This window comes from Camelina sativa, chromosome 20 (genome assembly GCF_030686135.1).
Source record: "Camelina sativa cultivar CO46 ecotype springtype chromosome 20, ASM3068613v1".
Classification (NCBI taxonomy): domain Eukaryota; kingdom Viridiplantae; phylum Streptophyta; class Magnoliopsida; order Brassicales; family Brassicaceae; genus Camelina; species Camelina sativa.
In genome coordinates, this window is record NC_141899.1 from 25,970,394 (window position 1) to 25,997,746 (window position 27,353).

Genomic DNA, 27,353 nt, shown 5'->3' on the forward strand with positions numbered 1-27,353 from the left:
CATGGCCAAAGGATAAAGTGATATTGTGTTAAAACTTATCAGGTTTACTCTACTACTGTTTCTGTTTGATCTAAGACTTGAATGATGAATTTGAATTCTGTAATGAATTGCTGGATTGGTAATGTAGTGTTGGTTTGAGACATGTTTGCTAAATTAGGTTTCAGGGTCGTATTCATACAATTGATAGCTGTAAGCAAGCCATATATCATAGCATTAATGAAATATATTCTATAATACTACAACAAAAGAAAGTGTTGCAACAAACCAAATAGTAACACTTTCCCGACGCTATAATGAAACAAATATAGCAACAATACCGAAAGCTATCACAAGTTAGCATAATCAATAGCAAATACAAATCGCTATTATATAACAAATATAGCGTTTAAACGAAAAGCTATCATAAAATAGTCCATCCATAGCAAACTGAAAAAACGTTATTATATAGAAGTTATAGCGTTAATAAAAGAAGCTATCATAAGGAAGACCAAGTAATAGCATGTCAAAATCAACGCTATCATATATTGAAAAGATGATAGCAAACCCAGAAACGCTATAATATGTGTGCGACCTATTATAGCTGCCGCTGACATAACGTTTGATAATTCGCTATTAATGACTTATAATAGCTGTTTTCTATTGCTAACAAAACATATATTTCTTGTAGTGAACCCTTCAGCGACCACAACACCATAGTCACCCAAATCTTTGCTGTCTTGCTACTTTGGGTAGTGCATCTCGCTCCAACGAGAACCAAAGCATCGAATCCTTTCTCAACGTCACTATGTCCTATGACAGTGACCATTCACTCGTCTTTCGAAGCTTTCGAAGATGACCTCTTAGTTCACCATGATCTCACATGTGCCATTGGACACTCAAGCCTTTGGTTCATAGCTCTCTTAGAATGAATCTTATCTTTTACTTTGTAGCATTGGGGAATGATGTTTATTGTATTGTCTTAAACTTTGGGGATCTTGCTCCCTTTCTATGTGTTTGTTGCTGTTTGTTCCGAATGAAATTCAAGGTAAAAACAACAAACTTTTTTTTTTTTTTAAATGGTAAAAATTTAGAAACAATAAAATGTTTCTATTTTTTTTGTCTTTTTCCCCTCTACTTTTATTACACTTTATAACACTTTAATTATTCTTAAACACTTGCTTCATTATTCTTTTGTCAAAAGAATTTTATTTTATTTATTTTCTATATTTCAGATCGAACAAGAAAAAGGATAAAAAAGTGTATACGGGAATCGGAGAAGGAGAAGAGAAGCTGATGATTCGTTCAATGTGTTAATAAAGATCTCGACTTTGTTAAATCATAGATCCTTTATCATCTTAATTGTTATTCCGTGTGGCGTTGTTGACGCGATTGGATCATCTGAAACAAGATTGAGTATGGTGGATGCGATTGTTCCCGGAGACATGGCTTGTTTGGATGCAGATTTATTACAGCTTCAAGAGATGTCTTCGTTTGTACTAACTTCGAAACCTGGATTCACTCAGAAGCTCTTTGACCAGTGGCTTTCTCTTGCTGAAGCTCATCGACAGGTATCTGAGCTCTGTTTCTGCTTTATTTGGCTTTACAATTGCTCAAGGTTGGTGTAAAGTTCAAATCTTTTGATCGTGTTAATTATGCAGCAGTGAGTGTTACAATGATATGCTTATGTTCTGCTTTATAGTGTTAGTTATGCAGTAGTGAGAGTTGCAATGATGCTTAGGTTGCCTAATTACTCTGTGCTGTTAAAGATTGCTGTAAAGTTCGAATCTTTGATAGTGTGAGTTATGAGTTATTTCCTTATTCTGTGATGTGAGTTTTACAATGATGCTTAGGTTACTCTGTGATGTTAAAGATTGGTGTAAAGTTTGATTTTTGTTGTTGTTGTTCGTTATGCAGTATGTTCTTGTTTGATTGTGTGAGTATTACAATGATGCTTAGATTACTGTGATTTGGTTTCTAAATTACTCTATTCACTGCAATCTGAAATCTAAAGCTTTGGTTTTTTTCTTCTCGTTGCCTAATCGGTTTTTATATATAGATTGCATCACTGCTCAAGGATGTTATTGCTGGAGGTCCTATAAATGTAACTGGAAGTTCATCTGGTTCAAGTTCTGCCACCAGTAATTCTATACCATCTATGTTTCCTGCGGGAAGTGCTCCTCCGCTTTCGCCAAGGAGTTGTGGTTCACCGCGTACAGCGAAACAAAGAGGCCCTTCTAACTTAGGTTCTTCGCTGAAAGTCGTCAGTGAGCCTGTTAGAGAGCCAATGCCTCAGGTTTTGAACTTAGGTTCCTCTGCAAGTTTTGATAAGTGCATTCTTTTTTCCTCCTTTCTATACTAATGGAGTAAGAACACTTTCTTTAAACTTGAAATTACTGTAGTTTTATTTCCAAAATGGTCGCCCACCACCAAGCGAGATAAAAGAGCAATGCATGTTTAGAATCAATCACTTTTTCTATGGTCACATGGATGGACTACAGATACAAGGTAATAAGTCATAAGTTTTTTAATATTTATAGTGACACTGATATGGGGATTCTCACTAACTTTTACCCTTTTTAATACACAGAATTCAAATTAGTCACCAGAGAAATCTGCAAGCTCCCATCATTCTTCTCCACTTCACTTTTCAGGAAGATCGATGTCAATAATTCAGGTTTTGTTACTAGGTGTGTGATACCATGCTTTTTGTTTTGTGGATTCTCATGTGTGCATAGTTTTCAACGCACTTCAAGCTTCCTGCTCATTTTATATTCACTCTGTCACGTGTTTGACGATCACTGTATTGAAAAACCGGTATAACATTTTTGAGCCTTTGATTATGCAGAGAAGCATTTATTGATTATTGGGTAAACGGGAACATGTTGATAAAGGATACAACGACCCAAATCTTCAAGATATTAAAGCAGAGAGATCAGAGTTATATTGTCAAGGTAATTTTCTTTTTGTTTGCATATTCAGTCATGAGAACTGAGTTAATTTCCTAATCTACTTGCTCGTGTGTTTGCACTATTAATTCGCCACATTTTTTTCCTGGCAGGATGATTTCAAACCACTACTTAAAGAACTGTTGGCGACACATCCTGGGCTAGAGTTCCTGCAGACGACACCTGAATTCCAAGAAAGATATGGTGAGGTTTTACCTTCATGTAGAGTTTAGTCAGTATCCTATTTTCTTCTCCCTCTTGAAATTTTTTGAGTAATAATGTTTAGTAGCTTAGCGGGGAGTGGTTATGACATCAGTTGTATTACTGCATAACTATTTAATAAGCTAAGATTTCCTTGTTCTGTTAGACATCTTTTTATAATTTGCAATTACTTAACATTGCAAGAACAACATGATGGTAATTTGTGTAAACACATTTATTGTTTGCTATGTGAATCATGTGGCAGTTAGATATTGAAATTAAGGTAAACAATTTTGTTTGATACAATTTTTATTTTGATGAGTCAGCTGAAACTGTCACCTACCGAATATTTTACTACATAAATAGATCTGGGAATGGTCGACTTACATTTAGGGAGCTTAGACGGGGAAACTTAATTGATGCAATGCGACATGCTGACGAAGAAGAAGATATCAACAAAGTGTTGAGGTACTTACTAACAAACAGAGTTCATCCTGTTGGTTGTATATATGGTTTTGTTTCTCGTTATCTGACGTCAACATTTTCTATTTACTTTGGAAACTAGATACTTCTCATATGAGCATTTCTATGTCATATACTGCAAGTTCTGGGAGCTGGATACGGATCACGATTTCCTGATTGACAAAGAAAATCTTATGAGATATGGAAACCATGCACTTACTTACCGGATTGTCGACAGAATATTCTCCCAGGTTCTGTCTAAAAAGTCTTGATCTCTTAGAATGATTTATAATGCTTACTACTTAAAGATTATATTTATATTACATCCTTTTGAGAATTACTGCTGTCATCTTTTCAAAGTTTTTATTGCTCTTAAGATGACTGTCATCATAAAAGTAAAGCATTGGTTCTCAGGTTGCTAGGAAGTTCACTAGCAAAGTTGAAGGGAAGATGGGGTATGAGGACTTTGCGTATTTCATACTTGCAGAAGAAGATAAATCGTCAGAGCCTAGCCTAGAATTTTGGTAAGCTGTGTTATAAGGATCCACAGTTGCAGACAGATAGAGCGTTTTGAGTGTTTTTGTCTGACTTTAGTATATTTTGGACTAGGTTTAAGTGCATAGACTTGGATGCAAATGAGATTATTACGCGAAATGAGATGCAATTCTTTTATGAAGAGCAGTTGCATCGAATGGAGTGCATGGCGCAAGAGGCTGTTCTTTTTGAGGATATCTTATGTCAGATGATTGATATGATCGGACCAGAGGTTCCAACATGATAACTCATTGTTTCTTGTGGTTATTATATGCTTAAGCTATTCTCTATTTAAAGAAGTTATAGGACGGTCACGGAAGTAGTTAGTGTTCCCAGTTTTTTGTCTGTAACCTCTGCAATTTTGTTTTGTGTTTGATTGTTTCTTGTTTCCTTCCACAGAACGAAAGCCATATAACGCTGCATGACCTGAAGGGCTCAAAGCTCTCTGGAAACGTCTTCAACATCCTTTTTAATCTCAACAAATTTATGGCATTTGAAACACGGGATCCGTTCCTCATACGTCAGGTACTTCATATTTGATTTTCAACCTTACTGTTTTCTAGACAGCACAGGCCTCTTATAACATTTCGAGTTGTCAAAACGGAAACAGGAGCGTGAGAACCCTACATTGACCGAGTGGGACCGTTTTGCACATAGAGAATATATTAGGCTTTCAATGGAAGAAGACGTTGAAGATGCATCCAATGGAAGTGCTGAGGTTTGGGATGAGTCGTCACTGGAGGCTCCCTTCTGAGTTCATAGAGGTAAGTCAATGGAAAATGGCAATCTCACTAGAAGATGAAACCAGTGGAATTGATAAGAAAAAAAACTAAGAAGTTGAAGGTTGTGTCAATGTTGTTATCTCATGATATTAGTTAATCATGCAGTCCCTGAGAAGAATCTTTGGAGCTCTCTGGAGAAAGGGAAGTGAAAACCAAGCAAAGTATCCTCTTTGAATACCATACACGTAGCTTGGATTTGTTTTATTTTTCTTTTAACTTCTCTTCATTTGTTAGCTGATTATAATAGAGTTATATTTATCAATAATTGTCGTCTAGCTCATCGCTTTACGCATCTTCACCTGTATTGCTTTCGCTTTGTTCCATCTCTGGGTTTTTGTATGTTCTTTGTAGATGTATTACTTCATTATCTCCCTTTGTTCCATCTCTTGGTTTTTGTATGTTCTTTGTGAAAATCAGTGCTGTAGTTCCTTCATTTAATATTTTTTTGGTTGGTAGGAATCTTTATATACCATTTTAGGTTTAATCTCAGGTTTGCTTGTTTTATATTAAGTGGTAACCCCACAATTATGATGTCATTCTCAAGGTTCTTTTTCCTGAATCTGGAAAAGGTTGGTGGTGTCATTGCTAGTGAGAATGAAGTAATGTCTTATTATATGTGGAATTCTTAAGGAACGTGTTTGCTATAAGAAACATCCATTTTGCTCTGTTCAGCTTCTCTTAGGGGGTGTTATTGGTTTATAGAATCAGTTTAGTTGGTTTGCGTTTCTCTGAACTGTTTGTGTACTATTACTAAAACCTTCCTTTATTATACTGAGAACTCTTTGTACAACAGATGAAGAAATAAGGATAAGAGTCTTGTTTTGTACACAGCGGAACCGTAAAGTTACCAGAACCTGTCTTTATTAACACTGAGATAACCAGACATGACCTTTCCACCAGTATTTCTCATACCGTCGATGAGGAAACACCATGTGGAACCCAATGCCCCGACGAAGAAATCAGCTTCGGACGCCATTAAGAAGTTAACCAGAGGATAGTTCGTGCTCATCTCTCTCCCAAGGCTCGCTTCATACTCAGCCATTGATTTATTACCGACTTGTCTCGCAACTTGCGTGTAATAAAATCTCCAGTGAGTATAATCTTTAGTTCGGTCCACAACTTCCTTCATCTCTGTAGAGAGCCAGATCCTGTTGAGCTCCGGAAACCGATCTCTGATCTGATCAGCTAAACGCATGTACTCTTCTAAAGCTGCAACTCTCATCTCGCATGCTTTGTCTCCCATCCGCACGTGAACACTCAGCATTGGCCTTGGAATCCACGACTTGTGATCCGACCACACCTGTTTCTCAATCTCTGTCCTTTTCTTCTTCTTCTTTCTCCAATCTCCAGCAGAGAGTACAATCTCGGCAGCTTCTTTTCCAAAGGCAGAGTGTCGAGCAGCGTTCATTAGACCACAAGTGTATTCTGTTTGGAATCTCATCAAGTATCTCACTGCTTGTGCTCTCCACCATCTCCTATCCATTTTCCGGTGACTGGGGATTAAACTTCCGCTGATCTCTGTAGTGGGTTTCATATAACTCCAAGCCTTACCCCATAGCTTTGGTATAGGCCCAGCCCAAATCTCCCTTGTGCTGTAGTTTTGTTTCCCTGTGACAATCCCACTCTCCCACGCTTCTCTGTTCTTCGCAATAGCAAACGCTCGTTTCTGACACTCCTCTGATGTTTCTGGTAGAAAATAGCAAGACCAGCTTCCACGGGAAGAACCTGCAACCAAACAAAGAGTAAAACCAAAATCAAACCCATAGTTTGGTTCTCAAAAATCTTCATACGAAGATTAGCCAAGAAGATGTAACTAGCTTGTGATGTTGCTAATATGTTAGCTAAAAGAAAAAAGAAAAAAAAAAACACAATAGACATTGTGTACCTTTGCAACCATCGTGATCTGCTCGATTATAATAATTGGCAACGAGCACTCGGTCTTCGTTTAAAGCGATTGCGAGAAGACCAGTCATTCCAGCAATCTGAGCTCCAATTCCGAAACCAGGAAGCATTTCCCAATCAGCTACAAGGAACTTGAGACTCTTGTTCCCGCAATCCAAAGGGTGCTGATGAATCCATATATCTCTTTGCACTCTCCTCGTCAATGGATAGTTCTCTTCATCTCCTCCATTTATCTAAAAACAAGCTTATGATTGTTCATTCACCATAGTAATTCCTTGAAGACAAAGAACAAGAAGAAGAAGAAGAACATACCCAAGAAGGGAATGTCCCATTTGCTATCCATGTATCTAATCGCTCCCTATCTCGTGCCTTCTCCTCACAATTCTCCAAATGTGGACCGTTTGGTACATCAGATTTATTCATACCTAACTTCTTCAAGAAGTCTTCGTCATTTAGTAATAAATTATCCCAAGCAGAGACCAAAAGTTTCACATCATCATCTTCTTCTGTCTCAGCTTTGTTCTTCCATTTCAGTGTACGGTCTATACTTGCAACCATATCTACATACAAGCAAATTTTTCATTACATGAAACAAAACAAAACAAAGTTACCAAAGATCAAATATTTGTAAGACTTACTGATGATGTGAGAGGTGGAGGAATTGCAAGGAGGAATAGCAGAGGAGGATGAGGAAGAGAAGGAGAAGGCGGCGAGTTCGAAGGTGCCAACAGTTGTAAGAGCAGCTAAGAAAAGTGAAGTGAGACATATTCCACATAGAAACCCAACTACACAGATTTGACATGGAAATGAATTACCAAGCTTTAGTGCTTTCTCTGAAACTAATCTTTCTAATGACTTCATGCTCACACTACAACTCAAGATTCCTCTATTTTGCTAACTATGAAAGGACCAAACCCAACTTCCAAGTTTTCGTCTTCTCCTTCTCTTATGTAAGTGTAATTTTTCCCAAAGAAACAAAAGATTTTCTCGGAAAATGCTTTGTTTTATAGCCACACTTTACCAAACTATCAACCAGAAATCACATGATATTTCTCTAACTTTTTGTTTCTTTTCTAAGATAAAAAATTATATGTTGTGGAAAAAAGGATTGATCAAGATGCTTCGATCAAAATATATTTTTGTTTCCTTCTTCATCAGTGGTCCATTTTCTCATTTCCTGCAAAAAAAAAAAATAAGAAAGAAAATGAGATTATAATTCTCAATAAAACAAGATCAAAACCAAATGTGAGAATAAAAAGAAAACTGATTAAAAATCTGATGAACCTAAATTAAACTTTTAGTCTTTTTTGCAGCTGAATAAGCAAAAAATGAATATTATTTCAGAAGAAAATGATGAAGAGAAGAAGAGGGAGGAGAAACCCATGAAACGGATTGTTACATAATTATGGAGATATTAAAGGAGAGAAGAGCATAACCGTTGATCGTATCTAAACCTCAATTGTTTTTTTTTCAAACATTTTGAATTGAATAAAATCTAGATTCTTTTTAAATAAGATTATGAATTATGAATTTCGATGAAAAAACGACACTTGGATAATAAAGAAAGAAAGAACAAAAACCCTTTATACCAGCTGGTCTGAAAATGAGGCAGAGAATCATAGCACATCCACTGGGATACAAGCAAAGAATCCACTTGGAGAAGTATATTTATCTATCATATTTGTTTACTTCTAATTATTTTGTTAAAATTAATGAAATTTACAAGGAAAGGGTGAGAAAATAGAAAAAGCATTGATACCCTAATAAAAGCTCAGTTTTATTAGGACATAGAAGTGACAAGTTGTTGGTGCGGGATTTAGCGTCCCCAACATACCGAACTAAACCAGAAAAATAATTCGATTATTTAACCGGGAATCCGGTTAAGACCCAATTAGGTATTATTATTCGGAAGAGGGAAGCCCAACTTTGGAGACGAAGAACCGACTTCCCAATTCGCCCGGTGGCCGACTCAAAAAATGAAACAACTTTCCTTATCTCAGTTCGTCTCATAAGGAAAGTTAATATATTATGTAATCTATGGACATATATAAATAAGGAGAGACTTCTCCATTGTCAATCATTGAAGATCTAATATAATAATTCAGTTCTCCCATAGTTCTTAGCAAAAAACCCTAGTTCAAGAGACCTAAATCCTTTTTCTTAATATCAAAGCTCATATCGAGTTTCTAGATAGATTACTTCTTTGAATTTGTTTCCCTTACTTAACAAATTCATTGTGGAAACTTAGTTTCTACAATTGGCGCCGTCTGTGGGGACGCAAAATCGTCTTTACAAGTCAAATCTCTCGAAGCAGCTCGACCAAAAAGTTTCTCCCGAAACAACCGACAATGTCTCCAATCACCAACAATGACACCACGGGCGCAAACCGCACTTCCTCAAGCGTATCCGAGGTCACAGGCCTCGCACCTTCTCAGGACAACACCAAAACGCAAGGTGGCACCCCAACCACGCAAACGACAGTCGTGTACGTTCGACGCAACGTCACCTCATCGGTTACTCCAACCGATAACTGCTCCGAACCCCCAGTTGAGGTTAGATCCGAAGGAGAGCCGAGTCAGGAAGCAGGGCAAACTCGCGAAGAACCGGTCAACCTCGATGCGGAGTGTTCGGATGAACAACCCTTGAACGAGGAAGCGACGCGCGCCACGGAACAGCAACTCGGAGCACAAACCAGGGATCTCCCTGCTCGCACTACGACAGCGGTCCAAAACCCGCAAGTCGTCTCCATAGAAGACTTCAGGATCTTGTTCGGCACCATGACGAAAGAGATCTACCAGATGATCTCCGATACACACCACAGAGTCGACGCCGTCATGACCCAAGCGACCCCGTCACAGATCTCTGCTGGGCAGTCACCTGTTCTCAGGATGGGCGATCTCACCCGCGTCTCGACTTCTCTGACGTACCAACTGTCAACTAGTCGTCGCGAAGGACTCTCCCCCCTCAGGCTACGTCGAGCATCCGACTGACGAACTCAAACTCGCGAGTCCAAGAAACACCGGTTATCCCGGGACCTTGCCTCAGGATTGAGGAGATCCAGTTACAGATCCGTGACATGAATACGCTTCTCCATCGGGCTATCAGCACAGCTCCAGAAATCGACAGGATCGTCGAAGTCACTCGGAAAACCCCTTTTGCTCAACGGATTCTGCAGGCCGTCATACCAAACGTTAAACTAAAACTTCAACCCTACATCGGCGACAAGGATCCAGTCCTTTTCATGACATCTTTGATGGCGACCGCGGCAAAGGCGCGATTCACCGACGAACAGAGGGACATCATAAATTGTCAGCAGTTCGTCGATAGCCTTTTCGGACCCGCCTTAACTTGGTTCTCAAGGCTTGAGGCGAACTCGATCGATAACTTCACCCAGTTGTCGAAGGATTTTCTCACACACTACCAAATTTTCATCAAGCGAGGTGTGACGAGTTCGGACCTCTGGGAGATGGCCCAAGAACCCGGCGAGTCCATTGATAGTTTCTTAGGCAGATTTAAGGAGAAATTGGCGAACGTCTCCGTTCCAGAAGACGCCGCAATCGCTGCCTTCAGAAAGGGTCTACTTCCCGGATCCCCGTTGCGGAAGGATCTCAACATCCGGGAACCCAAAGACCTCAATGATGCGCTGCACCGAGCCTCCCGGTTCACACTCGTGGAGGAAGAAGACGCACGACTGGCAGCAAAAACAACCTCCACACCGTCGTATCTCCCAAAGGCTAAAAGTCACGACAAGCATCTCTAGCCCCGGAAGCATCACGACCCTCAGGACCGGAAAAGGGCATCGTCCATATGGTCTCCAAAGTGGACGGCGAAAATAACCAACCTTCCAACCCAAAGGGGTTATATTGTGATTTCCATATGATCGCCGGTCATTCCACCCACGAGTGCGTCCATCTAAATAATTACATGTATGGAAAATACCTTTTTGGTGAAGTCGAAGCCGTCTTTCAGCCGAAGAGCATCCGCGGAGGCAGAGGTCGCCGCGGAGGATGGCAAGGGGGACGATCTAACGGTGGCCGCGGTACAGGAAGCCGCGTGCAAGGCTACACCAACAATGGCCCGGCCAACGATATTCAACAACCAGCCAACCAAGTGCTGGCAAATCATCAAGAAGAAATGCCCCAGGCAGACGAACTGCCTGGTCCTCCCAAGCGATAGAGAGGGCAGAATCCTGAGCGCGCCAATTCCCCTCTCTGAGGCCGAATAACTATGATACTCGGCCCACCAGAGGATTATGACGACTCCGTTCGAGCACTGAAGAAGAGGGCACGCCAAGTTTGTAGTCTCCAGGCAGCCTCAGACGAACCTCCGCTTTGCACGGACCCCATATCATTCACACTAGAGGACGCCAAAGGAATCCAACACCCCCATTCGGATCCCTTGGTCATCGAAGTAGCCATGGGCGAGTTCGATGTCGAAAGAGTCCTGGTCGATACTTGAAGTACCGTTAATGTACTGTTCTGGCGAACGCTAGAAAAAATAGGCGTCACACCAGAGCAGGTGAAACCCGAGACTCGAACATTGACCGGCTACGATGGAATCGCTAAAATGTCCATGGGCGATGTGAAACTGCAAGTGAGAGATGGAGGAGTAACCCGGAAGATAACATCGTCCTGGGGGCACCAAAGATATACGCTATGCAAGCCGTACCATCCACCTACCATCTCTGCCTCAAATTCCCGACTACAACAGGGATCTGCACGCTCTATGGCGATCAGAGAATGGCCCGATCTTGTTCTATGATAGAAAAGAAGCAGAGGAAAACGGAAGACGCATAGGAATTATAGAGCCAGGACCACCTAACTGGTCCTCGTAAGTCGGAGCAAGAGCGCCTCAAGTCTCCGGAGTGTCAGATCATCCAGGCGAATATCGATCCTTCTGACCCCTCACGAACTGTTGGTATCGGGGCCGAACTCGAGGAGCATATGAAGACGAAGCTGTTCGCTTTTCTGCAGTCTCGATCTTCCACCTTCGCTTGGTCAACGAAGGACATGGTCGGGATAAGTCCCGATGTCATCTGCCATAGGCTCAATGTCGACCCCACGTTCAAACCCATCAGGCAGAAACGCAGGCGTTTGGGTCCAGATCGGGCAAAAGCGGTCCAGGATGAAGTCGAGCGATTGCTCAAAGCAGACCAGATAATGGAGGTCCAGTACCCCGATTGGTTGGCTAATCCGGTCGTGGTTAAAAAGAAGAACGGCAAGTAGAGAGTCTGCGTAGATTTCACCGATCTCAACAAAGCATGTCCTAAAGATAGCTTACCTTTACTGCATATCGACCACCTAGTCGAAACCAACTGCTCTCATTCATGGATGCCTTCTCAGGTTACAACCAGATCGCCATGAGTTCAACCGACTGCGAGAAAACAGCATTCATCACAGATCAGGGAACCTACTGCTATAAAGTGATGCCGTTCGGACTAAAGAACGCCGGAGCAACCTACCAACGACTGGTAAACATGATGTTTGCCGATCTGCTCGGACGAACTATGGAGGTATACATCGATGACATGCTGGTCAAGTCTTTGATCGTAGAGCAACACATTCAGCATCTCGCCGAATGTTTCGATAGCTTGGATCAGTTCCAGATGAAGCTGAATCCAACGAAATGCACGTTCGGGGTTACCTCGGGCGAATTCCTAGGATATATTGTCACCAAACGGGGAATAGAGGCAAATCCTAAGCAGATTGAGGCCATATTGGGACTACCGTCACCGACTAACAAATGAGAAGTGCAGCGCCTAACTGGCCGAATTGCCGCTCTAAATCGTTTCATTGCCCAATCGACGGACAAGTGCCTTCCTTTCTACCAACTCCTCCATGGAAACAAGGATTTTCATTGGGACGAAGATTGCGAGATCGCCTTTCAGCAGTTGAAGGAGTATCTGACTTGCCATCCAGTGTTAGTCAAACCGGAAGATGGCGAAACATTGTACCTCTACGTCTCGGTCTCCAGTTCGGCAGTCAGCGATGTATTGGTCCGAGATGACCGCGGAGATCAGAAACCTATCTTCTACACGAGCAACGCACTTAACGATGCAGAATCACGATATCCAACGCTGGAAAAGTTGGCCCTCGCTGTGATTGTCACCGCACGGAAACTTCGACCCTATTTCCATTCACATTCCGTCATCATGTTTAGCGATCAACCACTCCGAACTATCCTCCATAGGCCCCTCCAATCCTGGCCGACTTCATCACCGAGTTGTCTCCTGAGCTTGGCGACCCCACCCCCACGGAGGAACATTGGACGATGTTTGTTGATGGTTTGTCGAAGAATCAGGGATCCGGTGTGGGACTCATTCTCCGATCTCCCACTGGTGAAATACTCGAGCAAGCATTAAAACTCAACTTCAAAGCATCAAAGAACGAAACGGAGTACGAGGCCGTTCTTGCGGGACTTCGGTTAGCACGAGGACTTGGGGTGACACACTTGCAAGTTTTCTGTGACTCCCAGTTGGTGGTCAGCCAGTTCAGCAATGAATTTGATGCCAAGAACAAGCGAATGGGGGCATATCGCCAGCTGGTCCGAGCATTGTCCGGGGAGTTCGCCTTGTTTTCTCTAACAAAAGTCCAGCGAAACGAAAACGCGTCAGCCAACGCCCTCGCAGCCTTAGCGAAATGCTCTGACCCTGATGTGCGGCGTTCCATCCCAGTCGAATGCATCGAAACTCCCAGCGTCGATCTAGTCAGTCTGATATCCGTAATCAATGATGACTCAGTCCCGATGGAAGTCGACGAACCGATAGAGGACTTGACAGATATCACGAAGCCACCTAACGACTTGCAGATTTAGATTAAACTTTTCATCTCCGATGGAGTCGTCCCGCCGGACCGCTGGGCAGCTTGCCGTCTAAAAGCCCAAAGCGCCAAATACATCCTCTTGGATGGAAACTTATATCGCCGAAGTTCTTCCGGAGTATTCCTTACCTGCGTTACTCGGGACGAGGCCGAACGAATCATGATGGAAGTTCATGAAGGGGAGGGCGGCAACCACTCTGGCGGACGTGCGCTCGCCCTCAAGATAAAAAAGGATGGACACTACTGGCCTACCATGATTGCCGACTGTGAAGCCTTCTCGGCGAAGTGCGAAACTTGCCAGCGCCATGGACCGATGCGACATGTTCCGCCGAAACTGCTGAATACCGTTACAGCTCCATATCTTTTTCATGCGTTGGGCCATGGACGCTATAAGGCCTTTGCCGGCATCGAAATCCAAGAAATTCGTCCTTGTGCTAATTGATTACTTCACCAAGTGGGTAGAAGCGGAGTCTTTCACGAGGATCTGATCCTTGGATGTGACCAATTTCATATGGAAAAACATCATATGTCGTCACGAACTCCCGTACGAGATTGTCACTGATAACGGCATGCAATTCACCTCCCTCATCACCAGGCCTTTTCTGAGCAAGTGGCAAATCCGTCTTAGCACTTCGACCCCTCGATACCCTCAGGGGAATGGCTAAGCGGAGGCTACGAACAAGTTGATCGTTGATGGACTCAAGAAACGACTCGGACGAAGAAAGGGAGCATGGGCGGGCCATCTCGATGGCGTACTATGGTCCTATCGCACCACCCCATGGTGATCTACGGGACAATCCCCTTTCTCTCTGACGTATGGAATCGAGGCACTCGCTCTGGCAGAAGCAGGCGTCCCGACACTTCGCCGCACTATGATGCTCGACAATCCTGAACTCAATAACGAGATGCTGACCGATCATATCGATTTTGCTGAAGAACTGCACGATCAAGCTCTGGTCCGAGTACAACACTCCAAGACGCAGCGGCTCGATATTACAATAAGATTGTTCGTCTGCGGCGTTTCAACGAAGGCGACTTAGTTCTACGGGAAGTTTTTGAGAACACCAAAGAAGTTAACGCCGGTAAACTCGGTGCCTGGTGGGAGGGTCCTTACCTCGTATCCAAGGCAGTTTGCCTTGGTGTTTACGAACTCATGACCATGGCCGGAGAGCGAATAAAGAACTCGTGGAACGCAGCCCATTTGAAGCGTTATTACTATTAAGTCGTTTTCACAAACTTAACTAGGAGATTCCGGGAATCCAAACTCCACCCATTTTCTTTTTGTAATGTGAACTACGATCGGCTTGATCCTCACTTCGGAGTACGTAGGCAATTCCTTGTCTTTTCAATCAAGATTAAGTGAGTGCAGCCAGAATATCAATAAATTTTTCTATCAAAAGAAAAATATTTTTCATTTCAGAATAGTAATCCAATTACATTCAGTTCGGCAAATAGCCACAAAAAAAAAAAGCAACAAAGGGGAAACCCCCTCATGACAAACTAGTCCTAGATGAGAAAAAAGTAAAAGACCACATATCTTCTGAGTTCGGCACGGTTTAATTCCCACCACTAGCCTTTTGGACGGTCCTGAAGCCGGAGTGGGGGACGCGGACCAGACAGATCGGCTTCCAACGGTTTTTTCACCGTCACCTTGCTCAGTTCAGTTTGCCAAAACTGACGTGCCTGCCTTAGGACCTCAAGCCTTTCCATCGGCACTTCGGAGCGACTGGACACCAAGTCCACCAGGAAGGTGCACGGTCCCTCAACCATATGTCTTTCACGAAAGACCGGGCCTGCCGATTCCAGAAAACTGGCATATCGCCTCAGCCTTTCCAGGGAAGCACGGTAGGCCCAGATATCCGTGATAAACGGATATGCGGTATCTTCCAAGGGTTGGCAGTCGGCCTCTAGTAAAACGGGCACCTCCATACGGGCGATATGTTCCTTGCACGCTGCATGCATGGCGAGCAACCGGGTCATACGCCACTTCTCCAAGAAGAAACCTCCGGCGATCATCTCGTTTAAGACTCGAACAGTCCCATCCAAACGGTAGAACCGAAGGACTTGATCAAGCCTGAGGCGTCTCGCCGTGAGATGAGCCCCCAGCCTCTTGCGGCGAGCTCGATACCTTCGGAGCTCCTGGCATATAGGACTCCTCTCCACACCAGCCATGTCGATATGTAGAACGGGAGTACGAGATAGAAACGTCTCCTCTTCCTCTAGGGAGGGGGGGAATTATCCAACGCATAAGAGTCGAAACCGCTCGCCAAAGTAGCTGTCCTTTCTCGGACCCTTCTCAACCATCCAGATCGGGTAGTTACTAGCATTGTTTTTCTGTTTTTCTAAAACTCAAAGTTTTGGATATGACAAACCTGCTTGACCCTTCCCCTATTTATACAAACTTTTGAGGACAACCGCCGCTGATTCCACCAATCAGATCGTAGTAGGACTTTCGCTGCGTCCCGATAATTATCCTAAAAAATCGTGCAAGCATTAAATGCTCTAAGCACGCGTTTTCCAAAAAAAAAAAAAAAGAAGAATATGTACATATCTGGACTGAGTATTCATTAGTTTGTACCGAACTCGTTCCTCGTTGACACCCTGGCCAGGTGATCAACTCGCGCAACTATGCGTTATTTTTCAGGATAAGCCGAACCCAGAGTTTTTTTGCACCTGACCTTCACATATAGGGATAAGCCGAACCCAGAGTAGTTATTTCGCACCCGATTTTTCATTAATAGGGGTAAGCCGGACCCATAGTATTTATTTCGCACCCGATCTTTTATTTTTGGGATAAGTCGAATCCAGAGTATTTATTTCGCACCCAACCTTTAGTTCGAACGGAATGGTTAGCCAAACCCAGAGAATAAATTCGCAGTCCGACATCCGAACTAAAGCAAACGAGATAAGCCGAGCCTAGCATCTCGCCCTCCGACCAAAATATCCCGTTAAGGGTACATAGCCTACTTTCAAGGCTCGGATCGTTGTTTTCTACCATCGTTTAACAAAATTGCCTGATATAAGCCGGGAGACGTCTCGCCTCTGGTACATTTTTACACAATATAATAATAATAAAAGAACCATCGAATTGGAAAAAATTGCCTGCTATAGTGCAGCGAAGTCTTATTCTGACTTTAAAAGAAAAATAACAAAATTGCCTGCTACAATGCAGCGAAGTCTTATTCTGACTTTAAAAATTAAAAAATCAAATTTGCTTGCTACAATGCGGCAAATTCTTATTCTTATTTTTAAAATTAAATGATCAAGTTAAATATACTAGTTCCGAACTAATGCGCCACTTGCAGCGATCTCACGAACACTCGTCTTGAGTCGCTTTGGCATTGGCCACAGCAGCTGCAGCCCAGTCTTCTCCCAGTCTTCGGGACGAGTTTCCAGTGCTCTGGCCTTCTGTTCGGATTCATCGAGTAGATCCGTAGTCCTTTTCCTTTTTGCCTTGAGTATAGCAATCTCGGACTCTAGATACCTTAGTTGGCGATCAATCCTACCTCTTTTCATATGAAAATACTGAAGATCTTGACTCAGCTCTTGATGCATGGCTTCATGGGTTAATTGCTCTCTAGCAAGGGAAGATATTTACCTGACGAAAGAAGGTATGAGCCTCGGCGATATCACTCTCGCTAGCACGCCTGTTTATGTAGAACGGCCTAATATCAGTTGGAACAAAGTCACCGATCAGGGCGGGATCCGTTTGAACGGACCTCCGATCTGCCTCCTGATGGCACTCATTGCAATACGCAATCAAAGTTGGTGGCAAAGTGGCTATCCTGTCGAACCCATTCTCAATCCAATTCTTTGGATGGGATTGAAGCAGTTCGAGTTTAAGCAGTAAATCATGTGTCACTTGTTCGGATGCGGCAAGACGATCACGATACTCCGTGTGGCGATCCTCTATGGAATGGAAAAATTCTTCCAGGTCACGCCTTTCTTCCGGTTTGACACAAAACATTAACATCCAAGGGGCCCATACGTTCATATAGTAAGCCATTCCTCTTTCGGTAGCTTCGGCATTCGAGAACGTCGGGACATCGTTCCCGGCTAGCAGGGATTCAACTCTGCTAATCAAAATAGGCATTATTCTGACTCTAAGCTTTCTTCGGTATTGGGGATTCTAAGTAAACAAGAGTGTGCCGGCGTATTTATACCAGTTTAGGAGGTGACATCTTTTCCAATTTCGCAAAATTGGAAAAGATCGACCTTCCCAATATTGCAAATTTTCTATTTTCATGTAAAAGGAAAAATTCCAAAAAATAAAGTTCTTGAACTTTAGAATGAGCCGAACAAGTCGGCAATATTCTTACAAGGGTTTTTATCAAAACCTGGACCCAAACAAGTTCGTTACAAAAATAAAAATGAAGGATGCACGGTTAAACTTCCAAAGCATCGGATAAGTCGGCCTGAAAGATGGAAGCATTGGAACCATGTTGATGCCTCACAGAGTCCGGAGCCATGGTCCCAGAGTGGAGAAGTCCGAAGCCGAGCTGGACTGGGGACATGGTAAGATCGTTCTCTCCCAGGTCAAGGATATCCATCGCGTTAACAGCCTTCTGAGCCTTGATCTTTTTCTCGTTGATCTACGTGATTTGCTCTTCGGGGATAACGGCCCCTTTCTCGATTAGGTACTACACCGTCTCCTGGACTCCAACAGCTTGGTTCAGTATGTCCTCCATCGGGCGAACTACCGTATCCTGTTTGACCAGATAAGCTTTGACCTTATCCAGTCGAGTATGTGCTTTCTTCGCCATTCTTTCTACTTTTTTCTGACGATCCCTACGAAGTCTGCTAACCTCAGAATCAAGTTTAATTCTCAGCCAATCACGTTCTCGGAGAAGTTCGGATTTCTCTCCTTCGAGAGCAAGCACTTGGGAATCCAGTTCGTTAATCTTCACTTCGGACTGAGCGATTGATTTGTCTTTTCCGATGATGATAGCCTCTAGCTCCTTGATCATGTCGTCTTTAGCCTTACTGGCCGCTCGGATCTGTTCCGTGCACTCTTTCAACTTCTCGAGCTCAAATCCAGAGGCCAACTGTGCCTTTGCTCGTTTATCATACAGCTGAGTCAGCATGTTGATCTTGGCAGCAGTCTGCAAATTCAAGTGAAGCACGTTAGATCGCCCATACAAAATCTGAAAGCAAGAGACAGGAAGTTAAAATTAGTCAGAAGCGCCGCTATCAATCAAAACGAACGGGAAAATTAAAATCTACCAGGATTTTCATTCCACACTCTCCGATGGATGCCCAGCGGGTCCTAGAACGAGTATTGGTCGACGCGAACAAAAAAATAGCAGTCGGCCCATTTTTTGAATTTGCTGACCTTCCTGCCGAGGAGAAAGTTATGCTTCGGCTTCATATTCACTTCCCAGTTCTCCTGGCTTTTCGATATTTTGAAATTTGACAACTGTTCGAAGCATTGAACTCAGATATCGATCCCTACTTCGGATGCTATAGTAAGGGCAGCGACGAAATTACAAATACTGCCCAGGGCGAACTGACAGATCGGCACTCTGCGCCTTTGGGCGTACCGCGATAACAAAGCAGGAATCAGAGACCAGAGGCGGCATTCAGAGAAGTAACCTTCGTATAGGCAGATGTACCCTGCCGGAGGGTTCGAGGGTCACTGGTCGTCCCGTGGGATTAGAATCGTAACACCACTGTTACCTAGACCGCATGAGTTCAGCATATCGTTGACTGTTTTGATTGAACTCAAAGTCTTCTTACCTCCAATTCGCCCTTCGTGATCCAACAGGGGCGAGATATCTTCGACCGAGATCCCTACGGGAATGAACCGACTTTCTTCCGAGTATAGATCGGTGTTGGGCAATTCGGTCTCCTCATCCTCGTTCCGATCTGATTCTAGATTTGTAGGTTGACTTCGCGAAGAGGATGCTCCAGCCAAACAGCGGACCAAAGGAAGTTGGGCTTCGAAGTCCGATCTGGCAGATCCTCTGATCTGCGTGATACCTTCTGGTGCGGGCGCGTTGTGTTTGGAGGTGCGCCGAACTAGTTGATCGCATTCGATTTCTTGCGAAGAAGTGGGTTCCGAAGTGCTCGCCATAACAGATGGTCAGAGAGTGCTGAGGAAAATCGGAAGATATATAATAATAAAATAAGTAAAAAGGAGAGAGAACAGAGCAAAATACCTTTTGTTCTTGGCGGAAAATGAGAAATAACAAGAGAGGCTGCGTATTTATAGTGTCGAGTGGGCGGCAACCCTATGGACGACTCATCATGACCTACGCGACTCTTCGAATTCCGAGCTAGCAGATGTGACAAAAATGACACGTGTCACCAAGACAGTGTACATCAAAATGATACCGGAAATCCAGGTTATAAAATCAAAATTTTTTATGGTTTAGATCGGATATCTTCTTTTCTATAGTTTAGATATTCGAATTGATTCCCAAATATTCAGAACTGGGGGGGGACTAATTGTTGGTGCGGGATTTAGCACCCCTAACATACCAAACTAAACCAGAAAGATAATTCGATTATTTAACCGGGAATCCGGTTAAGAACCCAATTAAGTATTATTTGAGGCCTGTTTGGAAGAGGGAAGCCCAGCCTTGGAGAAGAAGAACCGACTTCCCAATTCGCCCGGTGGCCGACTCAAGAAATAAAACAACTTTCCTTATCTCAATTCGTCTCATAAGGAAAGTTAATATATTATATAATCTATGGACATGTATAAATAAGGAGAGACTTCTCCATTATAAATCATCAAAGATCTAATACAATAATTCAGTTCTCCCATAGTTCTTAGCAAAAAGCCCTAGTTCAAAAGATCTAAATTCTTTTTCTTAATATCAAAGCTCAGATCAAGTTTGTAGAGAGATTACTTCTTTGAATTTGTTTCCCTCACTTAACAAATTCATTGTGGAAACCTAGTTTCTACACAAATAAAAAAGTTTGATGTGAGCAAGATTGTGTTTTGTTGTCTTGGGTTAAAAAAACATATAATTATTCATTTTGATGTTCGGTGAAGCAACTACGATTCGTATGGCTGACATGATAAAGTAGAAGTGACTTGATTTAAAAGTTTAGTTATAGAACACGGAATAATAATGATAATAATTTCTCTTTTTCTTTCTTTTGATAGTATCAACAAATTGATCAAGCCAAATGGTCCCTATATTAATTGAGAAAACCACAGTTTAAATTCTAAAGTAACCGGTGACGGAAACAAAAAAAATTGAGTAACAATAATAACTTCGAAATTTTTTTACTAACATTATAAACTATTAAACGAATTTTATTAATATTTTAAACTTTAAAACTAGTTCTTTTATACTTGTTATTGTAAAAATGACAGTAAATTAACATCCGTTAATCTGAAATAGTTAAATTATTTATTTTTTATTTAAATTTAAATAAAATTAATTTTATTATTTATAACTATTAATCTATTTAATAATAGCAATCAAAATAAACGCCAACAACAGTTGTAATTTTTTGTCTTATCTTTTCGTTATGTAATTTTTATATATATATTTTTTTTTAAATTACACGGTTGCGTTGGTTCATTGTAAAGTTGTGTCTTTTACCACAAAAGAAAATCACACGGTCGCTTCTATTCATTGTAAAGCTGTGTCTTTTCACCATATATTATTCATAACTTTTCGTTCCAACAATTATGTTTTGTCTAAACTTTTCTGTCTCTTCTTAGATAACTAGCAAAGTTCGCTGACACAGTTTTTCGACACAATTTTTCTGTTTCATGCTGAATCTAAATAATATGAATTTTAATATTCAATATCCAACATTATTCTATAATCTAACCAAAAATTTTTTAAAAAGTTCTAGTAATATAAAAATTTAATCAACTTTAATTATGTAATTTACAGTTGCTTCTATCTATTGTAATGTTTTGTAAAATATGTGTTTTTTTAAGATTTAACTATTTAATTTTTTATTTTAAGAAGTTGTGTATTTTTATTATAATTATTGTTGATAAAATTTTCACTCAAGATGAAATTTATTTTATTTTTAAAATTATTTTGTCAGAAAATTTTATTTACTTATCATAATCGTTTGTTTGATATTCTCAATTAGGTTCACTTTGTCATAATATTTGTTTATGACTAGTATAAATATCAATAACTGTTATGATGATTGTTACTCTTTATAATAATTTTTCATAAAATATCTTAAACTATATAATACATACAAAAAAATATACAAAATTGTCTCGAATTCATTATGACTTTTCATTTAATAATTTTTAACTTAGAGTTGAGTCTTTTTGCCATATTTTTTTATTATATGTTTTCATTTTGATGGTTATGATGTTTTAGCACTACTTATTATTTTTCTTCTTTTGAAATAATTTAAAATTTTATTACTTAGCATATATTTCAAACTATTTCATTACTTTTAAATTATTTTATAATATATAATTCTAAATTTAAAATTTAATTTAAACTTTTTTTAAATACTTCCCTGCAATATCACGGAAGTCTGAATCTTAGTAAAAACAATAATAAAATTTTTCATTTTCTTTGTCTATCTACCGACCAACCAAATTTTTTGTCCGACCTTAATCTTTGCTGCATTATAGTGGTTACTTTCTACTTAGCCATTGATAAACCTTTAAAATTAGAGATTGAAATACAAAGGAACCAAAACAAAAAAATGAAGAACCATAATGGTACAAGATAATGGCAAGCTAAGGAAATAGGTGTTCATAATAAAACATTGGAGAAATTATTGAGAAACTGAATACGACAATAGATCCGGAGAATTCATCGGTTTCCAAAGAGAAATCAATCGGTTTGAATAAGAACTCAATGGAGATACATCTATCAGAAAAGTTAATATGAAGAGTCGGAAAAGTTGCATAGTTGTGAGTGGTTTAAAAACATGAAGTTTTTTATTTTTTAATAAAAAAAGAAAACTAATTAGAGTTTATCTCAAATTAATTTATAAAGAATTACTCAGATGTTATAGAAAAGTTGGTTTATTCTTGATATGTATACATTTTCTAAAAATTGCTAAGATATTTAGTGTTTTGGGTGTAATTACAATTAACACCCTGAGTTTATTTTTTATTTTTAATTCCAAAAATATTAAAAAAGTACAAATCAGCAAACGATTCCACGTCATTATTGACATTGAACGTCTGATTTATATTACTTCACTGTTGAGTTATAATACTTAAAGGAAAACAAAAGGTCTCGTAGATTCATATTACGGCTGAGTTATAATGCTTGGTAGCTGATTTATAACAAGAAATAAACTGAAAGTGAACGTCTAATTTATATTACTTCACGGCTGAGTTATAATACTTAAGGAAAACGAAAGGTCTCTTAGATTCATATGACGGCTGAGTTATAATGTTTGGTGGCTGATTTATAACAAAAAATATCCAAACATTTTAGATAATATTACCAGAACCATACGAAACTTTTTTGTTTTGGCATGAAATATGATGTCCACTGGGGAAGCTTTTTAAAATTGTTTGGCATGAAATATGATGTCCATTGGGGAAGCTTTTTATAATTGTGGGTTCAAGAGGAACAATTGATATGGGAATCACAACTCATGCCACTGTTGCTGAAACGCTAACTTAATTGGCACAGAAGACGAAACCTTTGAGTACACAGTTTAAACCAGATTGAGAACCAGTTTGAGCTAGTTAGATTGAGGCAAAATGGGTAGGATAACTATGTAGAAAGGTTGATGAGAGAAGAAAACCTTAGTGTTTAAGAAATATTATATTAACTCTAATGAATTATACAATTGGGTTACATATATATATATATATATATAACCTAACCTAAGTTATAATTAAATCTTCCCTATATATATATATATATAGTAAGATGATTTCTTAAACTAAGTTATAATTAAACCTTTACATATCTATATAATAAATATTACAGTATCTTCATATTAAATATTACAAGGATCTACAATCTAATTTTTATTTTCTCTAATTTCAGTCGATATAGTCCTAACTTTTTTTTTGTCAAACCGACGTTTCGTCCCTCTCTTCGTGAAATAAAAAAACTAGGGTTACTAATCGAGATCAAAACTTCTTCCCTCTCGTCTAATCGAGATCGAAACTTCTTCCCTCTTGTTGATCGATTGGTTGCACATCTCCACTAAGATGGCGAGGACAAATAAAACGAAAAAATAAAAAAAGAATATATAATTGTTTGAGATACTCAAAACGAACAAGGTTCGGTTCTGCCGGCAACCTCCACACATGTTGGGGAGGAGGAACTCTAAACGAATGAGGAATATGAGAGGGTGTCTCTCCCTTCGGTTGGTGATGAAGATGGCGAGGACGAAGTTGAAAGGAGTGAAAAAGAGGATGAGGTCAAGTCTCCACATCCGGTTGGTAATGAAGTAGTAGTACATGAGGAAGTCGGAACTGGCGAAGAAAAAGAAGAGAGCGAGCGAGATGGAGAAGAAGAAAGGATACAGATGACAACTCAGAAACCAACTCAAGCGACTCCATCAACGAAATGGTAAGTAGTTGAATTTGGAGCTTCGATTGATTGTGTGACATCCCGGTTTCAGAAACTTGTGGAGGGTTTAAAAGAATTGATTAGATCACCTACGTCACAAAAGTGCACTAATCTTTTCCGTCAAGGGCATGAGAGAACTCCAGAGTTAAGCGTGCTTGAGCTGGACTAGTCTCAGGATGGGTGACCTTCCGGCAAGTGGCTGTCGGAATTGTGCGAGTGAGGAAAAAACACATGGAAAGATCATGTGGTTATTTGTAGGGACGGTAACAAGTCTTTAAAGCCTCCCAGACATAGCAAACCGGCCCTCGGATATGGATGAGCTCATGGGCCTAGTAAGAGGACATGAGGCCCATTAAAGAAGGTGGGCCCATGCACTGGGATTGGATATGGGGCCCACTAAGAGGTGGCGGTCGGGGTGTTACAAGTGGTATCAGAGCCGAACCCAGACGAGTGTGGAGTCGAGTGGGCTCACACCGTCGGGGGTGACGGTCTTGGTACGCAACGAGGACGTTGCGATCTGTTAGTGGGGGTGAATTGTGACACATTGGTTTCAAAGACTTGCGGAGAGGTTTAAAATAATTGATTTGGCCACCTATGTAACAAAAGTGCACTTATCTTTTTGGTCAAGGGGCCTGAGAGAACTCCAGAGTTAAGCGTGCTTGAACTGGAGTACTCTCAGGATGAGTGACCTTCCGGGAAGTGACTGTCGGAACTGTGCGAGTGAGGACAAAACACACAGGTAAAGATCATGTGGTGATTTGTATGGATGGTAACAAGTCTTTAAAGCCTCGCAGACATAGCAAACCGGCCGTCGGATATGGATGGGCTCATGGGCCTAGTGAGAGGACGTGAGGCCCATGAAGGAAGCTGGGCCCATGGACTGGGATTGGACATGGGACCCACTAAGAGGTGGCGGTCGGGGCGTTACAGAATAACCTAGTAGAACTAGGGAAAAGTAAGTATAACTAGGTAGAATTATATGTCTTTGAAAAACTGTTGTATCTAGGTAGAACTATATGTCTCGGTATAACTTGGTAATACTTGATAAAACCGTGTGTCACAGAATTCTGATGATGAATCGATAGTATTACAACCTCCAAAAATGTACTTCCTGCCGGCGGAGTATGAAAAGAAGATTAAGTTATCGACGATGTGTTATATCGAGGAAGTTTTGACAACGCTCGATGAGGTGAAGCATCGACTCACCAATTTTGAGAGGAATTGGTTTGAGAACCATCCACCGTGTTTAAACACATTCGACACAAGGTTATGGGCATGTGGATGCTCCTTCTCCAAACGGCATGCATTGAAAAGAAAAGGGAAGTTTGGTTATGTTCCCATCCATTATGGTATCAAGGAACACACCTTGATACCAGGATTCAACTGCCACAACTATCCAATTGACTATATGAAATCTGGAAGTAAGAACATTATGAAGAGGCATTTACGTCTAAGGTTACTCATGAAGACGTGAGAGAAAAGATGAAGGACATTGTAGTGACCCGTACTAGGGGATAAAGGCCAAAATAAAAGTTCTCGAAGAGGAAGCCTGGAAAGAACTCAGGAAGATGGAGAATGGAAATAAAAAGGGAATGACCGAGAGAATTATGAAGGAATATCAATAAGTTGCAAAGTGGCCCGATGGCCATTGCCGAACGCATACCATCGGATCAACAGGGAAATGATTGATGGTCAAGGGGAATTCTTTGATGGGAAGACCTAAAAACTAAAAAGGAAGAGGTATGGTCAAGCCAAAAACAAGAGAGGTCGAAGAACGAACGATAAAAATAGAATGGCCATGTACCAGCCGACCAGTTCACGAAGGACCGTTCATCACAGAGAAGGACCGTTCTTCATGGACGAGAGGACCGTTCACCATGGACCAGTGTACCGAGGGACTATCGATGGGGTATCTGCGGTACAAGAGGAACGTAACTAAGGGGTCGAGCCAAATGCATCATGCGGGCAGGAACCGAGAAGGAACACCCGCGATACCTTGTGTCCTACTCAGAGAATGCCAGAATAAAAAAAATATAGGAAAGACCAAAGGTCCCCGGTGAATTTGTTTGCAAAACACGTGCGCAAGTGGGCGTCACGCGCACGAGTCGACGTCACGCGCGCGAGTGGGCGTCACACGTGCGGGATTGGTCCACTCAGCGACACGTGTGGCTGCATGCGGCACTCAATCGCCAAGTGTTGGAGCTTAGACAACAAGTGTCCCATGCAAACCATGAGCCATACGCCTATATAAATTACCCTTGGGGCTTCATTGTCGATTTTAGAACAAAACAAAACCCTCAAAAACTCTCCCTAAATTTTTGATCAAGATTTAGTTGAGATCAAGAGTTGTGGTTAAGAGGACTAAGGGCAAATAGAGAAGGCTGAAGGAGGAGGAATTGCTGTCAGATCCGCGGTGTAGTGAAGCTAGGTCAATCAATCTTCTGCCTAAAAATCACTGTGAGTTGTGGTTGATTGCGGATGGTGCCTAGCTAGCTACTAGCCCGAACTGCTGAATGACGATGCGGCCAAGTAGATACGGTTGGTTACCTTTGTGGTTTCAACGCAGAAGGTGTGATGGGACGGGATAGATTATCGAAGGGCCTTAGGGAGTGAAGAGTCTAGATTAATCAAGTCATCTTGATTGTTTCTAGTCTTATTTGCTAATCATTTGTTGCAAGTGGTTGTGGCGTGGATTCCTAGAATGTTTGAAGTGTCTAGATTAGTCAAGTTATCTTGATTGTTTCTAGCTTTCATTGTCTATTGCCCGCTGCTTCACTTTACGCTTTCGTATTGTGTGTTTGTTTACTTGATGTTGCGGGGTAGTTGGGTGGGGAGAATACATATTAGAGGGTACCCAGCTCACTATTATTTTGTCTTGCAGGGAAGACTAAGGTGGGTTTAGAGCTTTGGCAGCTAAGAAACCGGCTAGGGTGTTTTTATACTGTTTTGCAAAACCTTAGCCTTATAATATGTTTCCTTCGAAAAGGATCCAACTATTTTTATTTTGCTATTTTGTTTTGATTGTAACAATGTACTTAATATAAATAAAAGGATTTTTGAAGTATTCAGACAAGTGGAAATGGTACTTGGCCAAGTCCGAGCCAACACAATGCTATGGACGTACCAAGGGTTGAAAAGCCTGAGGGCCATTCGCAGTGGGAAGACAACACTGGTGAACTGGCTGAGGCACCTGATCCCTTATTGGAACCTCGGCCGGAACACAGGCGGTCTCCTTCACAGTAG

The 27,353-nt window shown here is 41.2% G+C and overlaps 4 protein-coding genes across 8 annotated transcripts; 3 read left to right on the plus strand and 1 right to left on the minus strand.

The window, feature by feature from the left end:
* Positions 1-1,142: 1,142 nt before the first annotated feature.
* On the plus strand, positions 1,143-5,362 carry LOC104771313 (serine/threonine protein phosphatase 2A regulatory subunit B''beta-like). 2 transcript variants are annotated; one of them, XM_010495817.3, is made up of 13 exons: positions 1,143-1,547; positions 2,036-2,272; positions 2,379-2,484; positions 2,567-2,666; positions 2,825-2,930; positions 3,038-3,128; positions 3,452-3,593; positions 3,691-3,838; positions 4,002-4,111; positions 4,197-4,353; positions 4,521-4,646; positions 4,732-4,885; positions 5,009-5,362. In XM_010495817.3, exons 1-12 carry the CDS (start codon positions 1,395-1,397, stop codon positions 4,873-4,875), a joined length of 1,620 nt encoding a protein of 539 aa, XP_010494119.1. In that variant the 5' UTR covers positions 1,143-1,394; the 3' UTR covers positions 4,876-4,885; positions 5,009-5,362. The 2 variants fall into 2 exon arrangements, with proteins under 2 accessions (XP_010494119.1, XP_087360945.1); XM_087504819.1 differs by having other exon boundaries at positions 1,157-1,547; positions 4,997-5,362.
* Positions 5,363-5,650: 288 nt separating this feature from the next.
* LOC104771314 (uncharacterized) lies at positions 5,651-8,545 on the minus strand. Of its 4 annotated transcripts, none has more exons than XM_010495821.3 (5): positions 8,395-8,545; positions 7,444-7,982; positions 7,118-7,365; positions 6,789-7,038; positions 5,651-6,628 (listed from the first exon to the last, which is right to left on the minus strand). In XM_010495821.3, exons 2-5 carry the CDS (start codon positions 7,664-7,666, stop codon positions 5,748-5,750), a joined length of 1,602 nt encoding a protein of 533 aa, XP_010494123.2. In that variant the 5' UTR covers positions 7,667-7,982; positions 8,395-8,545; the 3' UTR covers positions 5,651-5,747. The 4 variants fall into 4 exon arrangements, with proteins under 4 accessions (XP_010494123.2, XP_010494121.2, XP_010494120.2 ...); XM_010495819.2 differs by having other exon boundaries at positions 8,242-8,410; XM_010495818.3 differs by having other exon boundaries at positions 8,090-8,410.
* A 2,826-nt stretch (positions 8,546-11,371) lies between these two features.
* Positions 11,372-13,618, plus strand: LOC147919372 (uncharacterized). Its single transcript, XM_087503945.1, has 5 exons — positions 11,372-11,557; positions 11,641-12,022; positions 12,148-12,494; positions 12,561-12,902; positions 12,995-13,618. The coding sequence occupies exons 1-5, from the start codon at positions 11,372-11,374 to the stop codon at positions 13,616-13,618; spliced, it is 1,881 nt and encodes a 626-aa protein (XP_087360071.1).
* Positions 13,619-25,212: 11,594 nt separating this feature from the next.
* Positions 25,213-25,584, plus strand: LOC147919373 (uncharacterized). The gene has a single exon (XM_087503946.1). The coding sequence runs from the start codon at positions 25,213-25,215 to the stop codon at positions 25,582-25,584; it is 372 nt and encodes a 123-aa protein (XP_087360072.1).
* Positions 25,585-27,353: the final 1,769 nt, after the last annotated feature.